Genomic DNA, 17,576 nt, shown 5'->3' with positions numbered 1-17,576 from the left:
ATACATTTAATAATTGTGTTTTATTTAGAGCTACTTTAATCAGCGTAATCTCATTTTATATATATTTTTTACATTACTGTAAATCGGCTATTTCCGTAATCTCCGAAACAAACCGAGGACATTTGCTTCTGAATACACTGCAGTAACGCTGTTCTGGTCTAGAAGGCCAAATAGCGTCAAGGTAAGAGTAGACGACTGCTTTTTGCCTAGTTTAAATGGTAAAGAGAGTTTTGTTTGGACAGCTACGTTTTGGATAACACATGTGCGTGATAACTGTGTGCAAGAAAATAGGACAATTACAGTAACGTTCTCCCTGCCCTTGACCATAGAGCTACTGTGCTGTAGAGTGCTAGCCTGCTAACCAGTTTGTAACTGCAAATGTCAACAGGATGAGATTTACATTGAAGTGTTTGAAAAAGTTTGTCTTGACAGTGTCATATCTATATACGTTTTTATTTATGAAAGTGTTATTTTAAAAATATTGTGCTTTATGTATTACTGAGGGTCCAACAACATGTCGTGATGTAAGTTAGCTATTAAATTGAATGTTTTGTAACCCTTGCCTCAGGACTTATAACGTTACTTACTGTCTGCCCTGTGCATTACATTGATTATTTAATTCAATCCTATTTTTAAATTGCACTATAGCAGTTTTGCAGCTTTACTGACGAATACATTTAAGCACAAAAATAGTACAGACAGGGAGATTATATAAATTGTATTACTGTCTGCCCAAGGGTCTGATCATTAAGACTAGTGCGACATATTTCATAATGTGTTTTAAAATATTTATTCATAGTCGACCTAGATGGTATGCCTTGAAACGGTGATCAACATGTTATGTGTGCTTCTAATCACCTGGCATGTTCTTCAACAGCAACATGTTGCGTTTGCCAACACTGAGTCGGGCACTGGCTGGGGCAGCCCATTCCAAGGGCTCCATTCCCACCTCCAACAATGGTATTTATTCCATGCGTTTTTCTTCCAGTAGTTTCCTGTTCATTTTATCTTATTAATATTTAGCAACCTTACTGCAGTCAAATGCAAAGACCATATCCAACCTGTTTTTTAACCAACAGTGCGGACATCAGTCCGGGCCTCAAGCAATTTGGTTGAAGTGTTCGTAGATGGAAAGCCTGTCATGGTGGAACCTGGAACCACAGTACTTCAGGTGATTTTGTGATTTTTTTCATACTATATAATAGCTCAGATTTCTTACAGTATGCCGACAGATGCTTTTTGTGCTCAGGCTTGTGAGAAAGTTGGCGTGCAGATTCCACGTTTCTGCTATCATGATCGTCTGTCAGTGGCTGGTAACTGCCGCATGTGTCTGGTGGAAATCGAGAGAGCCCCTAAGGTAACGTGTAGGACTCAAACTTGCGTGCATTTGTGATTAAATGTTGTCACCAACACACTCTACCTACAAATAAAATTTTCCATTCCTTTTGTTTCTCATTGACAGCCTGTAGCAGCATGTGCGATGCCTGTCATGAAAGGATGGAACATTTTGACCAACTCAGAGAAAACACGAAAGGCCAGGTAGCTTTCTGCACAAATTCTTCGCACAAAAATAGTTTTCATGACACCGGTTTAAAGACTTACATATATCTTTTTTTACCATCTCTGATAGAGAGGGAGTCATGGAGTTTCTCCTTGCCAACCACCCTCTTGACTGTCCAATCTGTGATCAAGGAGGAGAATGTGATCTGCAGGTGAGAAAATAATCATTTACAGGTATTTAAGGGGCCATGACCATCATCTGAAGTATCTGCTTAAGAAAGGAAAAAGTGGCTGTAATTCTTTTTTGGCAACATTATCATCCGTGACCATCAGTGATACTATTGCTGTGTCCATGGATGTGACAAAGTTGAACCTTGTATATATGATCAGCAAAAAGATGCATGGAAAACCATGTCAGAAATATTCTATATTCTGATTTTCTTTTAAGCATTTATACTAGGTTTGAACAGGGCCTAATGCAGTTGCTTTTCACTCACTTTGTTGGTCTGAACTGGATTTGTAGGACCAGTCCATGATGTTTGGCTCAGACAGAAGTCGTTTCGAAGAGGGGAAAAGAGCAGTGGAGGATAAGAACATCGGCCCGCTCATCAAAACAATCATGACTCGCTGCATACAGTGCACACGATGTGTACGGTGAGTAGATCTTTCAGGCTATGTAATACAGAAATCTCATTCATCACTCAGCCCAGGCAAGCGTTTATCAAGTAATATTAAAGAAAATCTCTTTCTACAAACTAAGCTTTGTAATTTTTCAGTTTTGCTAGCGAGGTTGCCGGAGTGGAGGATCTGGGAACTACAGGACGTGGTAATGACATGCAGATCGGCACCTACGTAGAGAAGATGTTCTTGTCAGAGATGTCTGGTAATGTGATCGACTTGTGTCCTGTCGGAGCACTGACGTCCAAACCATACGCCTTCACCGCACGACCCTGGGAGACCAGGTACAGTTCTGAGACATTTAGTGCTGCATTTTTGAACTTTCACAGCTTATTTGTGCTGCCATTTAATGGCTGTTTACTTGGTGACTGTTCGTGGCATTAGTGATTTGTATTTTAGGAATGTGATTTGTTGATGTGTCTGCAGGAAGACAGAGTCCATTGATGTGCTGGATGCTGTGGGCTCCAATATTGTGGTGAGCACCAGGGGTGGTGAAGTCATGAGAATTCTGCCTCGTCTTAATGAAGATGTAAATGAGGAATGGATATCAGACAAGACCAGGTAAGAATTTCAAGACCTTATGCACTTATGAAATCGGCACTTACTTTCTCTATTTGTACATGTAGTGCACGATTACATACATGTTAGGATTTTAGTTGGATTATAACAAAAACATTTAAATGTCATAAACGGTTTAGTCCATCTGAAACCGCATTGGTGCGACTTTGGCGAAGTCAGACTAGCTAGAGTTCTTAAGCGATTTGTACATCTACTTTCTAAAGCATGTAAACTCCAAATGCGACATGTTTTTAACCTGTCAACATGGCCTAATCATCAGCCTTATTGAACATAACTGTTGGCACAATTAATAAAAATTAGATTTTTATTAAAACTGAAGCATGAAGAAATGTTCTTTTTGCAAAAAATCTATTTGGACCATTATTCGACTTGCTATAAATCTTATTTTTTTTTACACAAAATTCCCATAGTGATACAGTCTACTGTCCTTTCTCTCTCCAAGGTTTTCATATGATGGGTTAAAAAGGCAGCGCCTGACCCAGCCAATGGTGAAGGATGCTAGCGGGCAGCTGGTGAACACCAGCTGGGAAGATGTTCTAACACGTGTAGCTGGAGCAGTAAGTACAGTACATGCATATTATAATATCATAAACAAGATGTGCATGTATGTCATTATGAAAACATGCATATGCTGTTTTGTAATTTTACAGACAATAGAATTCAATGGTTGAGGTTTGTGTTTTCAGCTCCAGGGAGTTCAGGGTTCTGAGGTAGGAGCCATTGCAGGCGGGATGGTAGATGCAGAAGCTCTGGTGTCCCTGAAGGACCTGCTGAACAGACTGGACAGCGAGACCCTTTGTACTGAGGAGATCTTCCCGATGTCTGGTGCTGGGTGGGTCATCAAAACAACTCACAATACTCTAGAATTGTGATGATTGCCATAATACTATTAGAAGATGTAACAAATTTAGTTTATTTGTCTCCTTAGAACCGACCTTCGCTCCAATTACCTCTTAAACAGCCGTATTGCTGGCATTGAGGAGTGTGACCACCTGCTTTTGGTCGGAACAAACCCACGTTACGAGGCTCCTCTCTTCAACACACGTATCCGCAAGAGGTACAGTCATTTCACATTTGCAATTTGCCGGTCATTTTTCTTCACCTCACTGTTTTTGTTTACTCCATTTTTCAGCTGGTTACATAATGAGCTACAGGTGGCCTTGGTGGGTCACAATGTGGATCTAAGCTACTCCTACAACCATCTGGGTGAATCCACACAAGTGCTGCAGGAGATCGCTGCTGGAACACACCCTTTCTGCAAGGTAATGGTTCATAGGAATGGGACTTTGATTTATGTCAGAAATATTTTCTAAACGCTTGAATTTGAAGGAATAAAGAGTATTTTGTTATTGTGTTTTAGGTCCTATCCCAGGCCAAGAAGCCTGTGGTTGTAGTGGGTAGTTCAGCTCTCCAGAGGGAGGATGGGGCAGCCATACTTAAGGCTGTGTCCACTATTTCTCAGAACGCTCGGGCCAGCAGTGGTATAGAGGAGGGATGGAAGGTTCTTAATGTGTTACACAGGTTAGCTAGTACAATACACCACTAAGGATACTTTTTTTTTTTTAATGTAAATTTTCAACTAAATTGTGCATGTACATGTTTTTGACTTCAGGGTGGCCAGTCAAGTGGCAGCCTTGGACATGGGTTATAAGCCTGGTGTTGATGCCATCCGGAAGAACCCTCCCAAAGTCCTGTTTCTTTTGGGAGCTGATGCAGGCTGCATCACCAAAGCAGACCTTCCCAAAGATAGCTTTATCGTCTATCAGGGTCAGTGAAAGTGCTTATTTTGAAGGCTACATCACAAAGTAAGCGGTCTGTTACCATTTTTGGAAGTTAATGGTGCCACACGCTGATTCAGGTCACCATGGAGACGTAGGTGCACCTATGGCTGATGTCATCTTGCCCAGCGCTGCATACACAGAGAAGTATGGCACATATGTTAACACAGAGGGTCGTGCCCAGCAGACCAGGCTTGCTGTTACTGCTCCAGGCATGGCACGTGAGGACTGGAAGATTTTGCGCGCCATCTCTGAGGTAAATGCAACCTGTTGCCTACTTTCACACATATCACAAAAATCAGTGTACACTTTCTGTATGAAACACACCTAACAAACCGGGAGGTTCAGTACAGACTCTTATGTTTGTGTGTTCTTAGCTGGCCGGAGTCACGTTGCCCTATGACACATTGGATGAGGTAAGGAGAAGACTGGCAGAGGTCTCTCCTAACCTGGTGAGGTATGATGATGTAGAAGAAGCCAATTATTTCAAACAGGCCAATGAGCTTTCAAAGGTTAGTGTTTTCTCCCTCATATTTGTGCATTTTTATTTTATACCTTCACTACTTTAACAACCGAGTAATGTCTGTCTGTTTTCTGTAGGCTGTGAATCAGTCATTGCTTGGAGCTCCCCTCGTCCCCCCTCAGCTTACTTTGAAGGAGTTTTACATGACAGGTACATGTGTGTCAGACAAACACTCCACCTAGTGTATGACGTAACCATGTGTTTACTAGTTTCTTCTGTCTTCCACTATAGACCCTATCAGCAGAGCCTCCCAGACGATGGCCAAGTGTGTGAAGGCTGTGACAGAGGGGGCAGATGCAGTCGACGAGCCCTCCATTTGTTAAAACTCTTTCAGAGTTGTCTATAGCAATGCATATTTTACTGTTTGTCTCTCTTATTATATATAGTCAGAAGTAACCAGAGCAGTGAAATTAATCTTGCTCCTATTTAAATATGCTTTGAAGGTTGTTGTAAAGTTTTCATTCCCAAGCTTAGACTAAAAGAGGTCTGCTTTGTTTGGAAAGCTCTTAATATGATGAATAAAACTGTATTGTATCAATATACTGTTGTCAGCATTTATATCTATGGTTTGAATTTGTAAAAAAATATATTGTATCAATATACCAGTTTACACCTCTGGTTGATTTAAAAAAGACCCCACCTTTTTGTTTTGGTTCTTTAAAAAGTTTACAATTATATATTTACCGAAGACACTGCTTACAATTTCAAATATTACTTACAATATTTCATTGACTGCAGCAAAAACTGTTTTTTAAAAATAATATATTTATAATTTTAAGTTACTTGTTCTGACTGTTGAGGAGAATAAATGTGCTATAAAATAATCTGCTTCTACCCACAGCTTTCTAATTACATTGATTGGAGAAGTAAAGGAGTTAGATATTTAGAGTAAACTATCACGTTATTTTACATGGCAAAACTTTGGTAACACCTTTTGTTTTACACTTTTTTTTGCAACGGTCTCAACCGTGCTGACATCACTGAATGGATTCATAGGGGGAAACCTCAGATTTAGAGATATCTGTACACCAATAACAGCTGCTTCCCTGTATACTTAAGACTTTATTACTATTACACGTCTTCTCTTAATAATATTTACTGATAACAGTGACGGAAAAATGTAATTGACGGGAATTATTTTCCCACGTGTTTTTTTTACTGCTGTGTATTTGAAGTTGGTGATGTCATATTCCAGGCATGGATGAGACGCTCAAGAGGAGGCTGACGGTAAAGACTTTGGGGGAGATCCCCTCAAACTTAAAATCAATGATCGCTGTTGAAATAAACCTTCACGCTGGTCTGAACACTTCTGACACTCGACATACAATCGCTCTTTCTGAATTTTGCGTTTGCAAGCCCTGTCATCTGTCTAAAAGCCGACAATGAACATACAAAGTTGAATTCCAAAATGGTTGCAGAGGTTGTTGTTGCACTGTCGGCTGTTGTCATGTCCCCCCAGTGCCTGTAGTTGTGCTGTAAGAAGCCTCGCATCTGATGACAAAACCAACACCCCCTTCTCCTTGTGTACGGATAGTTTTATTTCAATAACCGACAAAGATGTGCCAGTAGGTTTCGTGTAAAATTATACGCACGCGTTAAAACACGAAATCCGCTAGCGTAAAGTGTGAAAGTAGAGGCGGAATATCCCCGTTGTGCGCTATAGCCGTCGTCCGTATGAAAAGATCAGCCTAGCTTGTTTAGCGTAGGCCGCAGCGATCGGAAAGCGCGGGGCTGCTGGGAAGCACCGGACTCAAGCAAAGGCGGAAGCCGCTTATCACGCACGGCAAGACGGGCGGCTCGTTACCCGACTTGTGGGGATTCAGGAGGTTTCACAGGCCAACGGTAACTACGAATTGCGCAAAAATAAAGGATTATTTTTCATCAAGCACGTGATATTAGTTATCCTTGTATTATTATTTCCAAATAAACTTACGAAAAAAATGCAATTTCCCGAGGTAAATAAAGTTTTTGTTTTAAAATGTCTCTGGTCGTCGATAACGCGCATTGACAGGTATTTTCCCCTAATATTATTCTTGAGTGTCTCGCGCTCGAATGGATGTTTTCGACGACCGTTAAAAAGTAACAAAATACGTTCTAAATATTTGTAATGGAACAAATGAATGTATCCTTGGATAGTTTCCGCAGCTGACTTTTAAAAATTGAATTTTCGCAACAAAATGATCAAATTGTTACTACGGGCGCTACACCCAACTTGCTTAATCCTTGCCTCAAAAGTAACTGATAGTTCTGCCCAAGTACATGATAGAGTAGTAGGCGGGTTGTCCACCGTCCCCTTGCGTTTTCAAAGTTGCTTTGCATGTCGAACGTATTGTACTCTGCCCGAGCACTTTTATGAGGCATCGTTTTATGATTTAGTGCTTCACCTGCTAAAAGCTCTGCTTACAACAGCTGTTTTTTCCTCAAGAGCCATTGATTGTTTTTAAACGAGGATACTTTCCTCACCGCCTGTCACATGTTTTCTGTGCTGTTTATGCCGAGCAGCCTACACTTGTCGCTACGTGCTTTGATAAGTGCTTTGAAAAGAAGAGTTCAGATGGTTAGATGTTTAGGTGGTTTCAACAATTATTAAAAGCTGCTGTAAATTAGGTCCCGCTTGAATTAAATATGAACAAGTATGTCATATTTATGAATGCCAGTTGTAATGGAAGAGAGGAAAGCATTGATTCCATTGTCCCGTAAATGCAAACTAATATGCCAAAAACTATACAGGTCATTTAAAGGGACCTGTGGTAGACTGGACCTGTTTATAATTGAGAAATGATGATTGAAATGAAAAGTGCACAAAAATAAATGCACAAGAAACAAATATGTTATATATATATATATTCAGGCCTGAGACACCTGCCAGGTTCCAGCCTCCCGTGACCCTGGGGATGGATATGTAGATGGATGGACAAATTATAACAACATATTTATCTATAAGACTTTAGAATTTTTAGTTTTCCTTTGGCAGTCTGTAGAAGAAAGTTAATACTCAATAAAATAGAAGTGTCATTGCATAATGACTTGCACTACAAAAGCTTACATCTTTTGAATAGTGAATGTCACATTAATCTATCATTTTATTTATTTATCAGCTGATGTTCCGGAGAGTTCCAGCCCTGGGATGTATGAAGGCAAACATATCCACTACTCGGAGGTGGACCACAAGCCTCTGTGTTCATACAGTCCAAAGCTGTGCAAGCAGCGCAGGCTCAATGGTTACGCTTTCTGCATCCGCCATGTGCTCGAGGACCGGAGTGCCCCCTTCAGACAGTGTGAATATGTAGCCAAATACAACAGCCAGCGCTGCACCAACCCGATACCCAAGGCGCAGGACCGCAAGTAAGTTCATCAATGTTTAAAGAAAAGGATGTGTGCACGGAAATGAAGTCAATTGTGTGTGAAAACTCACCACATACTGTACCTGTGTGTTGTTTAGGTATTGCAACAGTCACCTTCAGGTTATGGGTGTCCTCCCCAAAAAGGAACGAAAGAAGAAACAAGATACCATCGAGTCTTTGGCCCTCAACATCACTGTTCCATCTCTGGCTCTGAAGACCCACAACGGGCTTGAGCATTTATCCCCACCCCCTTCCTTGGCTCGTCTGCTCCCCTCAGATCCGTTTGCCCTTTACAAGCAAGAAAAAATGTTAAAAGTAAGTAGCACGTTTCTAAAGAAGCCTCAAGAATGTCAAGCCGTGAGTCAGAAACAGCAAGATTGCCGGGTGGATTCAACCCTCCAGAAACATCCGAAATGGCCTTCTCTTTCCTCCACCCATGCACGTCCTCCGCAGATTGGAAGAACCACGCAGACACCTTTAACGCCCTCCTCCCCTCGAACGCCAACCCCACAAACCCCCACACTCCAGTCAGGGTCATCATTCAAAACTTCCTCACCTCTTCAGGCCAGCCAGCAGCACTCCACAGAAACTGCTCCGGGCGAGAAGAAAATTAACCTGAAGCTTAATCATGACAAAAAGGTTATCCCTGGAGCTTTAGGGACGTCACAAAGCCGAGATGACATACACAGACATTTAATAACAAAGAATTCAGTTGCCATGAAACAGCAAGCTCCGTGTTTGAAGCAGCTCCAAAGTCTGATAGACCAGCACAAGCGGGAATACCAAGACCTGAACTCCCATTTAGGTATGTGACTGTGATGTGTGCCATTTAAAGGAAACTTTAGCATTAGTTTCCATTACTATTATATCATTTGTGTTCTAGGTCTTGACTGGTCAGAAGAAAGTGAGGAGGAGGATGGAGACTTGGGAATATTAGTGTCATATCAGTGCAAGAGACTACAAGAGAAACACTTTGAAAAGAGGTATGGCCAACCATCAGTCCAACAACCATCCATTTACTTTATTACCTCACTAGAATATCTGATTCTGATTGGTCAGTTGTGGTGGCCTGTGGTTAAAGGGATAGTTCACTGAAAAACAGAACAAAAAATTCTAAAATAATTCTTTCTACCATGGTAGTAAATGGTGCCCCAGAAATCTCAGGTACTAACATTCTTCCAAATATCTCTCTTTGTGGTCAACCAAACAAAGAAATGTATACAGGTTTGGAACAACCTGAGGGTGAAAAATCATGACAGAATTTTCCTTTTTGGGTGAACTATCCAAACTATCTTTATTTATTTATTTATTTATTCATTTATTTATTAGATATTATTTATTATAATGATCTTGCTTGGTCTATAAACACCATGCACTGTGCTGTGTTTTACCTTTCTGTGTTTTTCTTATTTGCTCCTGTAAAGCTGCTTTGGAACAATGCACATTGTGAAAAGCGCTATATAAATAAAATTGAATTGAATTGAATTGAACTATCCCTTTAAGAGTTGGAAAAGAGGTACTTAAAACTAAATAATGAAATAATGTTTTTAGTGTAAGCAGCCTTGACTAACATTATACATGGCGTGTGCAGTGTGGACCCTTAAATATCAGTTTAGTGATCTTGCAAAGAAATATTTAAAGGTTAAAAACTAGACAATCATCTTTCTCATTTCTCTCAGTGCCAGTATTTCCCGCACTGAGCGTCTGGCAGGCTTCTGCTCATACCTGAAAGAAAAACACAAGCACCTTAGCAGGGAGCAGAGGAGCTTCAGAAGGGAGAGGAAATCCCAGCATGCCCTTCAAAAAGCCCTACTCCAGGCAGCAAGAGAGGAACCTCACCACAGTGCACAGCTTATTCAGGAACAACATAAAGAGACCTCTACAGCCTCCAGGTACAAACACACACACACCGGAGCCGGCTTCATGTGGCATGACATCAGGAATTCCCCTGAGTATTTTTATGATGCTACAAAAGCATTTCTCCTGCTGGGTTTTAATGTGTTTTTATTTCACAGCACTGCATTATCATGGGCTGGGGTGGCAGACTCAGGTTCATGTTTGGCTGTCGTAAAAGGCGAAGAATGCCAAAATCCAGCCTTACCGTTTTCCAGGCACTGCTTTCAACGTATCCTCTCAAAGTTGCTTAGGTTTGGAAATAGTCAAAAATTGGCATAAAAATGGTTCTTTTATATTATAAAAATGACATTATTAAATAATAATAGTGCATTATACGTGTCTTTGAATGACATAAACAATGTTGGTTCAACACTGGTCCAGAGGATCTTACTGTTTCAGTTCTTTAACACTACACAGTGTTTGAGCAAAATACAACCAACAGAATACTTATAAATGATTTACAATGTTAGGGTTATCTTTAAGATTTAAATGTATATGTAAGATTTAAAAATACTGATAATAAATAAATAAAAACTGAAACCGGAGGTGCTTAAGTACCAGTGTTTACTGTTTACATTTTGCAAAGTGGTCTATATTATAAAATATTATATTATTAACATTGACGAAAGAAATTGACAATGCTCGCAAAACTGCAGTCATTGATCGTGAGCTCCACAGACTAAACGTGGATATTGCAGCCCTGCAAGAGACACGACTCCCAGACAATGGATCCCTAAAGGAGGAACACTATACCTTCTTTTGGCAAGCGAAAAGTGCAGATGAACCCAGAGAACACAGGGCAGGCTTTGCTGTGAGGAACACACTGCTACAGATGATACAAGCACCAACAGATGGCACAGATACCCCTTTACAACCAGAATGAACCGGGTGCTGGTTCGGAGCTAGTGCTATTGCTGGTTGAGGGTTAGAGAGCCACAAGGGAGCGAGGTCATACATCACTGACTACGTCTCATCTTTCCCAGCAACGTTAGCACGGTAGCACCAAACTTAAACTTAAACACCATCAACAATGGCGGACGTTGCGTTGCTTGTGATGTTCATGGCTTTGCGAGCGTACATCTGCAGAGGACCAGAGTGCAAGAAAACTGTTTGTTTCTTCCTCAAACCAGTGTTGCTTTTGTTTCTCGTCCATCGTGAATTGAATTAAATTGAATTTCAAAAATGCCGGTCAGTGTTCGTCAGTGGTCACGGTAACCCCGCCCCCAGCACCCGACGCAAGCAGTTCTTATTTCTAGCCCAGCAACGTTTCGGTGCTAGATAAGAACCACTTTTTCTGGTTCGGAGCTGGTGCTTTGCATGTGAAAAGACAAAGAACCGATTTGGAACTAGGCTCTGGCTCCGAACCAGCACCGAAACTGCCTAAGAGAGAATCCTCAAGTTGGGCCTTGGGTCCAGTCAACATCATCTGCGTTTACGCTCCACCACTTCAAGCTACAGCAGAAACAAAAGACCAGTCCTCCGAGGCATTAGATACAACCATTAGCAATTTTTCCATCGTCAAAGCATGTCTACATTCTGGGTGACTTTAATGCAAGGGTGGGCACAGACCAAGAGGCATGGCCAAATGTTCTAGGTCATCATTGCGTTGGCAAAATGAATGACAACAGTCAGAGACTCCTTGAATTCTGCTGTCTATGCAACCTATGCGTGACCAACACCTTCTTCCAGAATAATGCATGCCATAAAGTATCCTGGAGACGCCCCAGGTCGAAACACTGGCATCAGCTGGAACTGGTCATCACCAGGCGCGACTATCTGAACAGTGTCTGCAACACCAGAGCTTACCACCGTGCTGACTGCGACACTGATCACTCACTGATCGCCTCCAGAGTAAAGCTGAAACCAAGAAAGGTCTATCACTTCAAGCAAAAGGGTCAGCCTTGCATTGACACCAGCAAGACTGCCTACCCAGACAAGAACAATGAGTTCATTGTGAGACTTGAAGAAACCCTGACTAACTGCCAGGAACAGAACGCTGAGTACAGATGGAACGGTATCCGCAGTACCATCTACAGCAGTGGTCACCAACCCTGCTCCTGGAGATCAACCGTCCTGAAGATTTCAGCTCTAACCCCAATCAAACACGCCTGAACTATCTAATCAAGGTGTTCAGGTTTGCTTGATAATTACAGACAGGTGTGCTGAAGCAGGGTTGGAGCTGCAGTCTAACTACTGGCTTCAGCTGTCAGGCAACATACAACAAGCCTCAGACACCGGCAACATCAGACGCATGTACGAGGGCATCAAGCAAGCAACAGGAAAACAGGTGAAAAAGAGCATGGCTCTGAAATTAAAGACAGGAGAGACCGTCACAGATCAGGACAAGCAGCTTGCGAGATGGGTTGAACACTACCTCAACCTGTACTCCAGAGAAATTCTGTCTCTCAGGAAGCACTTGACGCAATCAAGGACCTGCCTGTTCTAAAGGAGTTGGATGCAGAACCCACCCTGGAGGAACTCAACAAAGCCATCGATGCCTTATCATCTGGCAAAGCTCCAGGTGAAGATGGATTACCTCTTGAAATCATCAAGCCCTGCTTGAGCCACTTCACGAACTCCTGTGTCAGTGTTGGAGAGAAGGCAAGGTCCTCCAGGACAAGCACGACTCCAAGATCATCACGCTGTACAAGAACTAGGGTGACCGAAGCGACTGTAATAATTACCGTGGCATCTCTCTTCTGAGCACCGTGGGCAAAGTCTTCGTGCGCGTGGTCCTTGCTTGCCTACAGGTCCTCTCTGACCGCGTAGATCCAGAGTCCCAGTGCGGGTTCAGGACGGAGAGATCCACTGTGGACATGATTTTCTCAGTGCGTCAGTTCCAGGAGAAATGCCGAGAGAAACGAATGCCACTTTACATCGCCTTCATAGACCTTACCAATGCATTTGATCTTGTAAGCAGAAGAGGGCTGAAGAAGATCGGTTGCCCCCCACAGTTGCTTAGCATGACCGCCTCCTTCCACGACGACATGAAGGGCACTGTCAACTTCGATGGCGTGTCTTCCGAACCCTTCACCATCAAGAGTGGCGTAAAACAAGGCTGTGTCCTTGCACCAACATTGTTCGCCATATTCTTCTCGCTGCTGTTGAAATTCGCCTTCAAGGACTGGGAAGAAGGGAGTTCACCTGCACACCAGAAGTCTAATGGACCGCTTTGCTCATGCCTGCAGGGAGTTAGGTCTGATCATTAGCATCAAAAAGACCAACGTCATGGGCCAGGACATCCTTGCACCACCATGGATCTGCATTGATTACGAGAAGCTCGAGATAACCGACCAGTTCATCTACCTGGGCTCAACAGTTGCCAGCAAACTTTCACTCAATGCCGAGATCTCCAAACACATCGCTAAAGCCACCGCCGTTATGGCAAAGCTGAACAAGAGGGTGTCGGGGAACAACCAGCTGTCGGTGAACACACTAAGCTTAAGGTGTACCAGGCATGTGTCCTCAATACCTAACTGTATGGCTGTGAGGCCTGGTCCACATACATCAGTCAGGAGAACCACCTGGAGAGCTTTCACCTGCGCTGTCTTCGTTGGATCCTTAGCATCACATGACAGGACAAGGTCACCAACACCAAAGTGCTGGAGAAAGCAGGCTCTCTCAGCATGCGTCTTATGCTCTGTCAGCGTCGTCTCTGACTGCTTGGGCATGTGCGTCATATGGATGATGGATGCATCCCCAAGGACCTCCTGTATGGTGAGCTGGCCACGGGACAACGCCCACAGGTCGCCCAATACTGCTTCAAGGACGTCTCCAAACGCGACATGATGCTGATTGACATTGACCCAAACAGCTAGGAACTGGTAGCAACTGATCGCAGTCACTGGCGTCATGTAATTCGTGAGGAAGTCAAAAGGGGCGAGGAGAAGAGGAACCTGCAGCTGCAGGACAAACGGAAACGGAGGCAGCAGAACAAGACCTCCTACCAGCCGTCTAATTTCGTGTGCAACATCTGTGGTAGAGACTGCCAGGCTAGAATCGGTCTTCTGATCCACATCGGATGCTGCTCTCTCAACAAGACTGAACAAACCAGACAGGGCGCTACCATTGTCTCCCGAGACAGACGGATGCCTACTATTATTAACAGTTTGTTTTCTACATTTTTTCTTTGTCACACCGTACAGTATATCTGTCAAATACACATATATACAGTATATTTCTATACACACAGTTATATCTAGTGTATATTAACAATATTTTTCTGTTATCAACATTATTATGGATATTGTCATTGTTATTGTATGTAATATTATACTTTGTTTTATAAAAAATATATATATTTATACTGTGTGTGTGTGTGTGTATATATATATATATATATTCAATTGTACACTGAATAAACACATTTAAAACACCATTTCTTGTGACCTAGTAAACCATCTGTTTTGGTGATTACCCCCTTAAATTTTATGACTGTCTGCGTTCCCCCGTCTTGCGTCCTTAACTGTACTCTGTAGATATCCTTCATAACCGATCTCAGCAGCTGTTCTCGAGCTGTACCGCTCGCTTTGCAGATGGGGCTCAGTGTTCCATCCCCGTCTTTGACATCACACACCAGACGCCGCTTTGTGACGAGCACGCAAAAAAAATGGTGAGATACGGTGAACTGCTTAATTACATACAAAACTTTCAGCTCAATTGTGTTTAACCATTTGTGCGGCAATGCATATTTCCCGCAGAACAATTTCCTTCGAGGTGACATCAGCCGTAAGACGTACCACCACCACCAGCAGATTCAGAGGCACAGGCCGCTGAAGAAAGCCAAGCCTCCACCTCTCAGTAAGAAACATAAAAAGAGAAGCAAGAGGGCAGTAACACGGCGCCCTCAGAAACCCATTCCTCCCGCGCTGCCCCAGGGCAACTTGGTCATGCCATCTATCTTGTGCCTGCCCACTCAGCTGTCAGGCATAAGGTGAGAGCCGATTCCAAATCTATGCGCGTGTGTATTTGTATATGCGCTAACATTTTTGTTGTACGCGCTAACATTTTTGTTGTACGCAGGAGCCCTTTAACTCCTGATCTGAGCGGAGACGAACTTCCAGATGAAATCACCAATGACATCAGTTACATTCCACATGACCTGGAGTTGAATCAGGAGGATTTTTCAGATGTCCTACCTCGACTCCCGGATGATCTTCAGGACTTTGATCTTTTTGAAGGTAATTGTCTCTTTTCTCAAGATTGTTTAGTGTTTAATATCTAGTAGCATACATTTTATATTTATACAATTGATTTTGTGTATTGTATAGGTAAGAACAGTGAGCTGTTGCCCACATCAGAGGAAGCCGAGGAGCTGGTTCGTGTACTTCAGGCCATGGGCTCATACCCAGAATCCCTCGCTTGTCTTAGTGGAATGGTTGAGCTCGGTCCCGTAGAAGGGGTGGATTGTCGTAGCATGTCGAGTGGAGTTGTGGATCTACTGAGCGCACGGCTATCCGTCGAGACTCTTTCCAACCTGGAGCTGGACGCCAGTCTGCTCCCCACTTCGGAAGATGCTTTTCCCCCATCACCTCCGTCGCCACAACCCCCTCTCACTCCCCCCTCCTCTGTGGGACATCTCACAGACAGCACATACCCACAGAGGCAACCTCACCTCCTATCCAAGATGGATAACTCCAAAGCAGATCTCCGTGATCTGGCCCTTGACAAGGATGAGGACATCTCTCACGGCTCTTGGGGCGTTCTCACACTCCCCCTCAGTGACTCTTCCCAATTTCACAGCCTTATTGCCTCCGACGGACTGCTGATGTCCACAGCGCTCTCAACACCCCTGACCCCTGTACCCTCAGCCCCCTGCCAACCTGGTTTGGCCGTCTCCGCTTTGCCTCAGAGCAATCACACTGTACCTGTTACATCCACTCCATCCTCTCCAACATCAGAGCTTTTGTGCCCCATTCAAACCAAGCACCTTTTCCCCCCATTGTTCAACCACTGTGGGATCCCGACAGACTTACAGCCACACCATAGTACGCCGGCACCCCCAATGGACCAAGCCCGAATTGCAGGCAGAACCAATTTTTCCAATGATTTCGTATAGTCGCAGTATTCAGGGAACATACGGGTGATTTTTGTTTGTTTGTTTGTTTGTTTGTTTTATTCCGTCTCTCGTTTGAGTTTCCCAACTTCTATATCTTTTTCCCCCTCACACAGAAAGCACGTCAAGCAATAACTTTCTCGTCAGCTTAATTAGTTGCTTTTTTCTAAAGCAAATGGATAGATGGATTTTAGCCATTGATATCACTCGTATCCTTAAATGCATATTTAATATATTTATAGAGTAGCGTCTGCACAGATAGTTTTATTGATGAGTGCAAATGTGTGGTGAAAATGTGGTTATTGTTTAGAGGTCGAGTTGTCAGTGGTAAAGAAATGGGAAAGATGTCATGGTTGTATCACTATTTGTCCCGTGTGATGGTTAAACGCTCACTGTTTTGGCAGATAGTGTTTATGTGCTTTTAGTAGCAGTCCAAACTAAGGGGTCTTGCTGTAAAACCTGACATAAAAGCTACTGTATGTTACACATTTATACTCCGTGTATTCTAAACCAAGAAACATTTAAACTTTGTAAAACCCTGCAAACAAATGCACAACATTGTACTTCTTGGAAAATGAAAAATTAGCATATAGCTCACGTAAGTAATTCACGTTTAAGTTACATGAGGGTGTTAAACTTTTAGTGTTTGATGTGCTCCTGTAAGGCATTTGTGGGAAATATATGGTGTAAAGCTATAGTCACTCTTGTCATGGCTTTTAAAGAGAGTAGTTTTGATACTTTTTACCCTTAAGTCACGCCGAGTCTAGGTTTCATTTATCCATTTTTTGTAGTCGAAAGCATCTTTATTTCCACATCAGAAAAGAATCTCACTTAACCAATGTAATGAAATCATGTCTGGCAGTTTACTTTTAAAGAGAACGTCAAACGTTTAATAATGATACACAATATTTGGGTAGACTTGCCGTTGTACCAGATAATGCTGCTTTTACCAACAGGCATACTGACAGATGATATATCCTTGCACACCGGGTGTCGTCTCGTACTTTTTATACTTGTATTCACTGAATGTATCGGGTCAACAAAAAAGTTTATTATAACCTATTAAAATGTTATGGTCCTCTTTGTTCAAGGTATTTTTATGTATTGACATGTTTACTTTTGTTACTTAAGTGCTTGGATATGGGTGTGTGTGTGTGTGTATAGACAATGTGTAAGAGAAATTCTATGTTTTATTTGAAATGTTTGAATTAAAACTGCTATGA

The 17,576-nt window shown here is 42.5% G+C and overlaps 2 protein-coding genes across 2 annotated transcripts; both read left to right on the top strand.

Annotated features, from left to right (window-relative positions):
• The first annotated feature begins 90 nt into the window (after window positions 1-90).
• ndufs1 (NADH:ubiquinone oxidoreductase core subunit S1) lies at window positions 91-5,612 on the top strand. The gene is made up of 19 exons (XM_057337991.1): window positions 91-181; window positions 878-960; window positions 1,080-1,171; window positions 1,250-1,357; window positions 1,463-1,539; window positions 1,631-1,712; window positions 2,024-2,154; window positions 2,277-2,462; window positions 2,605-2,739; window positions 3,200-3,314; window positions 3,444-3,589; window positions 3,686-3,814; window positions 3,890-4,019; window positions 4,118-4,278; window positions 4,370-4,524; window positions 4,616-4,791; window positions 4,913-5,047; window positions 5,136-5,208; window positions 5,290-5,612. Exons 2-19 carry the CDS (start codon window positions 882-884, stop codon window positions 5,379-5,381), a joined length of 2,202 nt encoding a protein of 733 aa, XP_057193974.1. The 5' UTR covers window positions 91-181; window positions 878-881; the 3' UTR covers window positions 5,382-5,612.
• Window positions 5,613-6,453: 841 nt separating this feature from the next.
• Window positions 6,454-17,576, top strand: ino80db (INO80 complex subunit Db). The gene is given in 11 exon segments (XM_057338480.1): window positions 6,454-6,900; window positions 8,157-8,403; window positions 8,501-9,207; window positions 9,286-9,385; window positions 10,082-10,294; window positions 10,418-10,527; window positions 14,777-14,910; window positions 14,999-15,231; window positions 15,321-15,478; window positions 15,569-16,228; window positions 16,231-17,576. Coding segments are annotated over 10 exon segments (2,589 nt in total). The 5' UTR covers window positions 6,454-6,900; window positions 8,157-8,185; the 3' UTR covers window positions 16,287-17,576.

This window comes from Triplophysa rosa, linkage group LG7, assembly GCF_024868665.1.
Source record: "Triplophysa rosa linkage group LG7, Trosa_1v2, whole genome shotgun sequence".
Classification (NCBI taxonomy): Eukaryota; Metazoa; Chordata; class Actinopteri; order Cypriniformes; family Nemacheilidae; genus Triplophysa; species Triplophysa rosa.
Note: the sequence above shows the minus strand (reverse complement) of the source record. Positions and strands in the feature narration are given on the sequence as shown.

Bases quoted from the DNA above. Each gene is read 5' to 3' on its own strand.
- ndufs1 (XM_057337991.1), top strand. From the start codon at position 882: ATGTTGCGTTTGCCAACACTGAGTCGGGCACTGGCTGGGGCAGCCCAT. The intron at 1,540-1,630 runs GTAGCTTTCTGC...CATCTCTGATAG, and splicing joins GAGAAAACACGAAAGGCCAG to AGAGGGAGTCATGGAGTTTC. The intron at 3,815-3,889 runs GTACAGTCATTT...TCCATTTTTCAG, and splicing joins AACACACGTATCCGCAAGAG to CTGGTTACATAATGAGCTAC.